Source organism: Nicotiana sylvestris, chromosome 9 (genome assembly GCF_000393655.2).
Source record: "Nicotiana sylvestris chromosome 9, ASM39365v2, whole genome shotgun sequence".
Lineage (NCBI taxonomy): Eukaryota > Viridiplantae > Streptophyta > Magnoliopsida > Solanales > Solanaceae > Nicotiana > Nicotiana sylvestris.
Window position 1 is genome coordinate 1,844,807 of NC_091065.1, and position 11,260 is coordinate 1,856,066.

Genomic DNA, 11,260 nt, shown 5'->3' on the forward strand with positions numbered 1-11,260 from the left:
GCATGCTTTATTTAGGTTTTTGTAATCTACACACATTATAAGTTTGTTTCCCTTCTTAGGGACTACTACTATGTTTGCTAACCAATCGGGATATTTTACTTCCCGGATGGACCCTATTTTGAGAACGTTTGGTTACCTCGTCTTTGATGAAAGCTTGTTTGACCTCGGATTGGAGTCTTCTTTTTTGCTTCACTGGATGGAACTTTGGGTCCGGGCTTAGTTTATGGGTGATGATTTCCTATGGGATCTCTGTCATATCGGGATGGGACCAAGCAAAGCAATCCATGTTAGTTTTAAGGAATTGAATAAGTTTTCCCCTGAGCTCGGGGGCTAGCCCTGTGCCAAGATATAACTTTCGTTCGAGCTGGTGTTTGACCAGTATGATTTGCTCCAGCTCTTCGACCATAGACTTGGTGGCGTCGGAATCATCGAGGACTATGAAAGATCAAGAAACCCCATAGTCATCATCCTCATCAGTCCCTTGCTTCTCTGGTTAGGTCGAGGTCGGAATCTGTGGTTACTATTAGACTTCTTATTTTTCCTTCGAATTTGACCCCTTCGTTGATGAGAGTGTCGATATCGGTATCACTTCGTCGACGAAAAATATTTCCTTGGCGGCAGGTTGCTCTCCGTAGACTGTTTTGACTCCCTCTGTCATCGAGAACTTTAGAACCTGGTGAAGGGTTGAGAGCACTGCTCTCATGTTGTTTATCTATGGCCTCCCGAATAGGGCATTGTACCTCATATCACCCTTGATCACATGGAAATTTGTCTCTTGGATAGTCCCAGCCACGTTCATCGGCAAAGTTATTTCACCTTTGGTGGTTTCACACGCCATGTTGAAGCCATTTAGCACTTGGGCTGCGGGCACAACCTGATCCTGCAGCCGAGCTATTCTACACTCTTGATTGAATAATGTTGGCCGAGCTACCTATATCAATTAAAACACGTTTAACTTGAGTCTTATTCATAAGTATAGATATTACCAGTGCGTCGTTATGGGGTTGCACGATCCCTTTTGCATCCTCGTCATTGAAAGACAAGGTTACTTCTGGTACGTAATCTCGAGTTCGCTTCTCCCTTGAGATCGACACTTCGGTGCATTTTAATACTAGTCCTTGGGGAATATCAACCCCTCTAACAATCATGTGAATCACGTGAAGTGGCTCTTCTTGATCGTTCTGTCTGTTTGAATCCGTGTTTTTGAAGTGATTCTTGGCCCGATCGCTTAAGAACTCTCGAAGGTGCCCTTCGTTGAGCAACTGGGCTACTTCCTCCCTTAGCTGCCTGCAATCTTCCGTTCTATGGCCATGGGTGCCATGATACTTGTACATCTGATTGAGATTTCTCTTGGTTGGATCAGTCTGCAAAGGTCAAGGCCATCTAGTATCTTTGATATGCCTGATGGCTGATACGATGATGGATGCATCAATGTTGAAGTTATATTCTGATAGTCACGGTACTTCTTTGGGCCCAACGTCCCTATCGAAACCATTCTTGATCATGATCCCCAAAGAGCTCTGACCTCGATCATTTCTTCTTTCACCTTGAATAGGGTTATGCCCAAGCCCGTTGCTTCTCCGATCTCCATTGTATGACTGGTAGCGATCCCTAATCGAGCGTAGTTCTCGGTCGATTTCCCTTTTGATTCTGTCCACGGACCTGATAGGATAAACGGACCTGAAAGGGTCCCCAGCTGATCGTTATCGACCCTAATTTTTGACTGGTATCGATTATGCACATCGGCCCGGGTAATAGCTGGGTATCTGATCAAGTTCTGCTTTAGCTGCTTTAAAGCCACCGAGCTTTGTACGTTTAGTCCTTGGGTGAAGGCGTGGACGACCCAATCATCAGCGACCGATGGTAGATCCATATGTTCCGTTTGGAACCGAGACACAAACTTTCTGAGCATCTCGTTGTCTTTCTACCTTACCTTGAAGAGGTCCGATTTCCTAGTCTCGACCTTTATAACCCCGCGTGTGCTTTAACGAAGGAGTCTGCAAGCATAAAAAAAATTAAAATAGAGTTGGGTAGCAAGTTATGGTACCATATCATCGCTCCCTTCTACAGGGTCTCCCCGAACTTCTTCAATAATAGAAACTCGATCTCGTCGTCCTCCAAATCATTCCCTTTAATCGTGCATGTGTAAAAAGTGACATGCTCGTTGGGGTCAGTTGTTCCATTATATTTGGGAATTGGTTTAGGGGTCGCGCTCAGGGGGAAAAGTTTTTGCACGAACTTCTTCGAATCCAAACCCTTCAAAGTCGGTGGTGCCCCCGGAATTTGATCAACCCTGGAATTATAGGTTTTCACCTTTTTGTCATTTGCTTCAATTTTCTTTTCCCCCGATTCAACTCGCTTTGTTAGTTCCTTGAAGATCTTCATGATTGCGGGATTGGTCCCTGATTCACCTCCATTTGATCTATTTTGCACCGATTCGACCCTACGAACAACCTCCTGTGAAGGCTCGGGCTCGATCCTGCTTGGTGCATGGTTCTGGTTTTGGAGTTGTGCTATTGCAGCTTGTTGAGTCTGTAACATTTTGAATATCATTCGAAAGTTGATCCCGCCTTCTTCATCGCCCTATGCTTTCTGATCGGCTAGTCAAACGTCTCTGCGGACGCTACTTTCAGGATCGATGACCAAATTCCCATTAATAGCAACATAGGAACTGGCATCGATTGGGTCTACGACCGGGACTCCATCGAGGTCAGCTAGAGGTAGTCCATTCCCTGGGGCGGCAATGCTGTCGTTCTCGCCATGGAGATCAAGGCCATTGTCTGTGTGTATGGGTGCTGCTTGAGAGTTTGACATGCTGATCCTGGAATCAAAGATACTCACAAGAACAAGTACAAAATAGTGTGTGTTACGAAAGTTAGTACAAGAAAATCACGATTATCCTTAGTCCCACGGTGGGCGCCAAATTGTTTACCCTAAAAATGGATAGCAATTGAATTTATACGTAGTTTTAAGGACACGTGATTTTACTTGGCACAAACTGAGAAAATATGTAAATTGATATTGAAATTGACTGCAAATAGGAGTAAAAGCAAACCGAAATAAATGTGTAGCTTTGGCCCTCAAGCTAGGTCACTCTCGAACCAAACGAATATTGTAAAGTATGAACATAGCAATAGAGTATTGAAATCTTAAGAGAAAGGTAGTATCACTACTAAAAAATGGCCCATTTCCGACCGAAATATTCCGACGGAAAAAAGTAGTCGGAAATTTCCGACGGAATCGATCGAAAAATGCATAAAAATATATTTTTTAATTTTTAATAATAGTTACGACTAATATCCCGTCTATATCCATCGTAAATTTTGACGGAAAATTCCGTGTCACTGTTAGCGACCAATTCGATCGGAAACAATTAAAAAAAATAAAAAAATAATAATAAGTAGCGACTGATTCGGTCGGAAATTTTTAATAAAACGAGGGTTGACTATTTTGACCAAATTTCCGACCGAATCGGTTAGAAAGTTTTTTTTTAAAAAACCCTCCAGCGACCCCATTCTTTTCCTTCCCCTCTTTTATTCCTTCTCTCTTCTCTCTCTCACTCAAACTTCCCTCCACCCAAATCTGCCGCAGCCATCAACTAGTAGGAGTTGCCGCCGCCGCCCAGCTGTAGGTCCGTCGACGACCCTCCACTGCCAGGTAAGTTTCCCCTACCCTCCTTTGTTATTTTTTTTAAAAAAAAATACACTATTTTTGTTTAATTGCTCCTAGTTTGGTTTGTAAAAATTGATTGGTGTTAGCTAAAGTAAATCTATGACTATTGTTAGTAGTTAAATTAAAGTTATATGTTGGTAATTTAGAGTTATATGTTAAATTTATATGTTGGTAATTTAGGGTTATATGTTAAACTTATATGTTAAAGTTATATGTTGGTAATTTAGAGTCATATTTTGCTAAATTAAATTTATATGTTGGTAAATTACATACTAACTTGGGGATAACATTACAAAGTTGGGGATAATTTTACTAAATAATTTTGCTAACTAATTTGTAAAGTTGTTACATATATAGCAATTCATCGCATTTTATTATATTAGGGAAGGTACTAATTTTAAGAGGAGAAAGTATGAAGAATGCTTTAAAACTCTTAGTGCTAGTTGACTACTTTTGACAATAGGTCTTACTCCTAACTTTTTTAATATCTTTTGACTTTCATGGAATTAAGCTTAATTGAAATCTATTATCAGTTTCATCCATTAAATTATTAAATTGTTGTTGTAGATTAATCGATTTTTGTTTTTGCATAATTGTTACTGTAGATCCCAAATATTTGAATTTATTTGATGTTTATTAATTATATATATGTTAACTTTAATGCAGGTTTTTGCCATCCTTTCAGTCTACACATTTGGTTGTGGATTCTATGAAGCTATTTTATCATGAGCCGTGGAATTATTGGGGATAGATAACATACAATATCAGAGACCAAATGTGGAATCAATTTAGGCTAAAAATTGATTATATTTATTTAAATAATTATTGTTTTCATCTAATATTACTTTTTTATTGCAGCAAAGTGTACATGGCATCCTTAACATCAAAATGAAATAAATAGTATTTTCGAGGTTCGATTAGTTTTGCGGCCCATAAACTAAGATTGGTAATTACTTATAAAAATTTTCTTGGTTTTACATATAGAATTTTATGTTTGTAATGTGTAACTCATACTTTTTGTTATGAAGGAAAAGGAAAGAGAGTGAGATATGAGTCACGCTAAGGTCTTCGAGGAGACACATAAGAAAAAGAAGAAGGATGGTACAAGAGAACACTGGGTGGAAACGCGTGCGTCAGACACATATGTAAAATACTAACTTTATAATTATTTATGATTTATTAATATTAGTTTATTTACATAATAATTATTTTTTCATTTCAGGAAGATTATCATAAAAGGGTGGACGGATGACGACAAACTCAGCCTCCTTCAACTCAACCAATATGAAACATTTGTTAAGATGCAAAATTCATGAGAAAACATGGGCATGATCAATCTGATGATGATGATGAATAAACTGAATCTAATGTGTAGTAATTTAGGTGTGATGTTTTGGTTGATTGATAAACTTTATTGTGACATACAACTTTATGTTTTGTTTTTAAAATTAAATGTGGGCTACTATTTGGATGTTTTTATGCCCAAAATAGTTAGGTTTAATAGTTGGTATTGTTGGTTTAAATTGTGTTAATGATTGATATTATTGGTTTAGATTGTGTTAATGGTTGGTATTATTGGTTTAGAATGTGTTAATGGTTGGTATTGTTGGTGTTATTGTATTGTAATAGTTTGACAGGTGGTGTAGTTCAAAATTGGGCAGAATTCTGCCTAGTTTTACAGAAAATTTCGATTGATTTCCGATGGAAACAATCAGACAGTTGCCCATTTTTTTTTTAAAATAATTAATATTTAACCGTTTTCGACGGATTCCGTTGGAAATTAAATAAAATTTATTTTTTAATTATTAATTTCCGACCGATTCGAATCGATCGAAAATTATATTTTTATTATTTAATTTTAAATAAATAATTATTGTTATCTATATTATTACGACTGATTCGGTCGGTAAATTCCGACCACTTTGGTCGAAAATTTGAGAATATTTGGTCGTCTGGCCTTTTGAACGTTCCGACAACTTTGGTCGGAAATCACCGACCAACTATTTTTCGACCGACCAATTTCGGTCGGAAAGTAGTCGAAAATTCGTGATTTCTGACCGACTTCCGACCGTTTTGACGGTCGAAATTTTGCCATTTTTCAGTAGTGTATATTGCTTTGTATAACGTGAATATGATGTTTTTTACAAGTGATTAGACCCCTTTTATATAGTAGGGGAGTCTTACCTCTGATACAATTCTACATACAGTAAGAAATCCCATGATTAGCTAATTAATCGGCCTCTTCTTGATACGTGCCGAGATTTCCGCCGTAATCCTCGCCTGATTGCGGATATTTTGGCTTCCCATTATTTGGCTCGGCATGCTTCCCTTGATCTTACTCGAACCCTATCCTGCTCGGTCTCGGTCTTGGCTGATCTCGATCGGTCCCTGAGTCACGAGCTTGGCAATTTAACTTCATGCCACAGTTCGGTACGACATGGGGTTGAACCTTGGCCTGTCACGCCCCCGGTCTCGATTAATCATACGAAAAGGGCAAGCCCGATTTTGATCATATATGGAGTTTTAGTAGGCACAAGATGAAATCCATATTAGGTACCTAAGCAAATAGAAATATTTTAAGGTTATAAACAATATAATATTATTAATGTTATTTCAGTATAAGCATTCTACTCTGTTGGAGCTACTAAAGCAAATATCCAAAGCATATATCGCAATATTTATAATGCATTAGAATACTTTTATGCGACATAAGTTTTTCCTTAGTTAAGTTGGCTATTCGTTATTTCGAGAGTTTGTATTTTTTTTTAACTCAATTTTATAGTTTAAATTTTTTGTATAATTTTTTAATTAATAGTATGAAGTAAACGCGCACGTACGTATTCTAAAACTAGTACTATGAAATGTTTAAGATCATATTTTAAAAGAAAATTACAATCACACATATATTGTGGCGGGCTTAAGTCCACAAGTATTAATTTTTTTAATAATTTTTTTCTTAGATTTCCTTTGAGTCAAATTAGGATAAATAAAATAAAATAGAGAGAATAAGAGCTTATTTGGCCAAGCGTGTGATAGTCAAAAGTACTTTTTTTCTCCAAAAAAGTATTTTTTTAAAAAAATTAAGTTGTTTGGCCAACACGGAGAAGTACTTTTGCCCAGCAGCAGAAGCAGTTTTTCTGCTTTTGGGAAGAAACAAAAAATTCTAGCTTCTTCCAAGAAGCAGAAGCAGAAAATTGATCTATTCAAGACATAACTATCCTCACTATAAATTTATATTTTCCAAATTATCCCTTACTAATTTAAGCTTTCTCTTTTCTTTTATGTTCTAGTTTCTACCATTCCTTTAAAATTAGAGATATCATATATATGGATATATTATAACTTTCCAAATTCTTGTTTGATTTTTCCGATTTTTGATTTGTTCTTTGCCTAATGTCTTGTAACTTTCCAAATTATATTCTTCTTTTTTTCACACTAAAATAAATTATATACGTCCTTCTTTGGATTATCAATTTTCTTCCTATAAAAATTATTTATAATTTCTTCTGTTATAAGCTATTAATTCCCGAATCTTTAAAATATTTACCAAATCTAATTTGCGAAAACTACCTACAAATAGGTAATAAATTTACAATTACATCGCATATTCTATATGTTATTATAAGAAGAAGAAAAGCATCCACATTAAGCCAAGTGACAGTCGCACAATAGGTCACTTGGCAATTTAGGATAAAGTTAGTTAGGTTAGGTAATAATTAATTTTTTTAATTTAAATTTAAAATAAATAAATTATGCATTACGTATTATTAATAATTAGTTACTCTTTTTGACTTTGTATTTGAATTTAAACATACTTAACTATTTTTTTTTTACAAAAACAATAATTTTTTATATATTTAAAATTATTTTTATTTTATGCTCAATGCGATCGCTCAAGTTTGGCACTCAGAATCATCTTGTTATAACTACCATGACTACACATAATTTCATCCGACTATATTCTTCTACTGATAAGGAATTCAACTATTATGCTAACGAAGACATTACTGCAGAAATTGAGGAAGGAGATGGGCCTTCTAGTATTCCTTTAGAAATGCAAGACAAGTCTTCAACTAATATGAAGGCATTGTGTGATAAAAATAGAGATGAAATTATTGAGAAATATTATCATGTATGAGTGACTTTGCTTATTATTTTATGGTGGATTATCAATATATAGTAATTTATGGAATATACTTCTAATTCATATTGAATAATGATGATAAATAATTATACTAGATAATATTATATGCTTTGGTATAAATATATATGTTATATTGATTTAAATCTTTAATATGTATGTTTATTTTATGTTTTATACTTTAATTAAATAAAATAAAAAATAATATAAAAGCCTCTTACGATAAATATTTAAGTTCACTTTTCTCTTTAAAATAATTATAAGACATTGGTACTATCCTTTTTTGGCAATTTGACGCTCAAAAGCACTTTTTAGAAAAATTGGCCAAACACAATTTCTTTACCAAATGTTGCAAAAAGTACTTCTTAAATGAACTGGCCAAACATAAACTATCTTTTTTCAAAAATACTTTTGGAAAAAACACTTCTGAAAAAAAGTACTTTTCAAAATAAACAATTTTTGGCAGCCTGTTTGGCTAAGCTTTTAAAATAAGCTTATTTTGAAAAATATTTTTCTCATAAGTACTTTTCAAAAAAGTAATTTTGGTTAGAAGCAGTTTGTATTTGCCTAATTAATTTGAGTAATTAGTGTTTGGCCAAACTTTAGAAAACTAATTCTAACTGTATTTTTCTTAAAAAAGTATTTTTGAAGAGAAGCTACTTTTTTGTGCTTCTCAAAAACTGTTTGTGTTTCTCCTCAAAAGTAATTTTTCATCTAAAAGTTTGACCAAACACCTCAATTTTTGGCTAAAATCACTTTTAACAAAAAAAAAAAAAAACGCTTTTGGCCCGAAAAAAAAGTTTGGCCAAGCAAGCTATAATATTTGTGGTAAAAAGTCCTTTTTTATGGGATTGGGAAATGAGAAATATTAGTTTTCATTGTATACTCTTTCACTCCATTTTCTTCTAATTTCTTACTGGAAAAATGAAAAAAAAAAAATTGGCAATTAACGGTAAACACCAGAAACGGTAAACTTCATATTTACTCAAATCTAGGGGTTGTAGATGGGTGGGTGGTGTAGAAAAACAAAAACAACAAAAAATTGAAAATACAAAAAAAAGGTAAATTTTTTTTGAGTGGGTTAGCGCAGGGGTGGTAGGGGTAGGGGTGTGTGGGTGGTGCAGAAAAATAAAAAACAGAAAATTAAAAATACAAAAAAAAAAAAAAAAGTAAAATCGGGGCAGCTAAGTAATTTTCTAGATAAGTTGGGTTGAGATCCCTTTGTTTTGTGTGAGTTTCATGGGTTGTATTTGAGCTGATTAATGAGTCAGAATGAACTATAAAAAATAATGGGTTAACTTGGGCTCAGCCCAAATAAATCCATGAGCTAAAATATTTGTAGCCCAACTAATTAATCTCTGAGCGGGTTGTTCGAATTGAATGAATTTGAGCTCAAATTACCGTCCCTAATTAATGGTTGTGAAACTTTAAGACCAAGTATTTTTTCATTGCTGGTGCCAAATTTTTCTGATCTAGTCTTAACCTTAAAGTTAGGGAAATAGAGTAGTTGCATTTACAACAACAACAACAACCCAGTATAATCCTACTTAGTGGGGTTTGAGGAGGGTAGTGTGTACGCAGACCTTACCCCTACCCTGGGGTAGAGAGGCTGTTTCCAAATAGACCCTCGATATCCTTCCCTCCAAGAACTTCCCACCTTACTCTTGGGTAGACTCGAACTCACAACCTCTTGGTTGAAAGTGGAGGTTGCTTACCATCAGAACAACCCCTATTGTGTGAGTAGTTGCATTTAATTGGCTGAATATTCTACGTTAGGTGGCCAACCTTTATGGCCATTTTAGACTAACAATTAAATGCCTACTTTTTGGCACTAAATTCTTGACTTGTGATTAAGTTTTGGTCCACAAGTATTGTGGAATTTACTCTATTCTAATAATCTTTCACCTTTTAATTTGTTTTATGATATGCTTCTTTTGCAATTAATTTGCAGATGTACTTTTCTATAGCTTTAATAAGCTAATGAATTGAGTAGGCTGTTGATAACACCTCCTATATTTAATTTAAAAAATCAAAATCAAAAGTAACAATCTTTTATACATCTGAACATTTATGTATGCTCCCATATCCTTAAATTATATTTCCTTTTCATTGAAGGAGAGTCTCGAAGCCACGGTAAAGTTGTCTTCGTATGACCTATAGATCACGGGTTCGAGCCGTGGAATCAGCCACTGATGTTTGCATTAGAATAGGCTGCCTACATCACACCCCCTTATGATGTGGCCCTTCCCGAAGCCTGCGTGAAAGTGGGATGCTTCGTACGCCGGTCTTTTTTTTTTTAAATTTTATATTTCCTTTTCATTCCTATAGTTGAATATGCTATCTTTGAGAAAATTGTGTTTCTTTATGTTGTGAAATTGTAGAAGTTAGAACATGGTGAGTTTTTATGCAACATATGACAACTAGTAATAGTTATAGTCTATAGATCAAGATTATAATCGGAATGATTAATATGCAATAATCAATAACTGTTTGGTGGGCATTATATTTGAGTGCCGGTTTATACATAATACGAAGGGGACGACAACAATAACAACATACCCAGTCTTATCCCACGTCGTGGGGTCCGGGGAGGGTTGTGTGTACGCAGACCTTATCCCTACCTTGTGAGGATAGAGAGGTTGTTTCCAATAAACCGTCGGCTCAGGAAAGCATAAGTACCACATTAATGAAAATATATACAAGGGACAGTACCAAAAAGCCATATAAAAGTAGAATAAAAACAATAAGGTAATAAGGTTATCCACGATGAAAGAAAACAACGAATAGTCATAAAGACCTACTGCCCACAGAAAGCGAGACCGTGTGCCAATACTACTGTTATGAACACTCTAGACTACCTACTCTACTATCGTAATCCTCGACCTCCATACCTTCCTATCAAAGGTCATGTCCTCGGTCAGCTGAAGCTGCGCCATGTCTTGCCTAATCACCTCTCCCCACCTTTTCTTTGGCCTACCTCTACTTCTCGGTAGGCCCTCCAATGTCAACCTCTCACATCTCTTCACCAGGGCGTCTGTGCTCCTCCTCCTCACATGACCAAAACACCTAAGCCGCGCTTCCCGCATCTTGTTCTCAATATGGCTTGGCGTAACTGGTAAAGTTGCTGCTATGTGACCAGAAAGCCACGGGTTCTAACCGTGGAAACATCCTCTTGCAGAAATATAAGGTAAGGCTGCGGCCTGCGTATAATAGACCCTTGTGGCCCTTCCTGGATCCCGCGACTTTCTATACAGAATGCAGAATAATCGACTCACTCACCAACAGCCCCACTTATGTATTATGGCTTAACCAATCTAAAAAAGCGATATTGTACCTGGCATATTTTTCTTCCACTTTACGCACTATATCAAACGTGCTCAGACCACATACAAACTGCAGGTCTGCTACTTATAGTTGCAGTTACAGGTAAACAATAAACAACATAAG

At 35.8% G+C, this 11,260-nt stretch overlaps 1 protein-coding gene across 1 annotated transcript; it reads right to left on the minus strand.

Moving 5' to 3' along the window:
• Positions 1 to 712: 712 nt before the first annotated feature.
• On the minus strand, positions 713 to 2,814 carry LOC138876946 (uncharacterized). The gene is made up of 4 exons (XM_070156216.1): positions 2,611 to 2,814; positions 2,314 to 2,532; positions 987 to 1,364; positions 713 to 931 (listed from the first exon to the last, which is right to left on the minus strand). The coding sequence occupies exons 1-4, from the start codon at positions 2,812 to 2,814 to the stop codon at positions 713 to 715; spliced, it is 1,020 nt and encodes a 339-aa protein (XP_070012317.1).
• Positions 2,815 to 11,260: the final 8,446 nt, after the last annotated feature.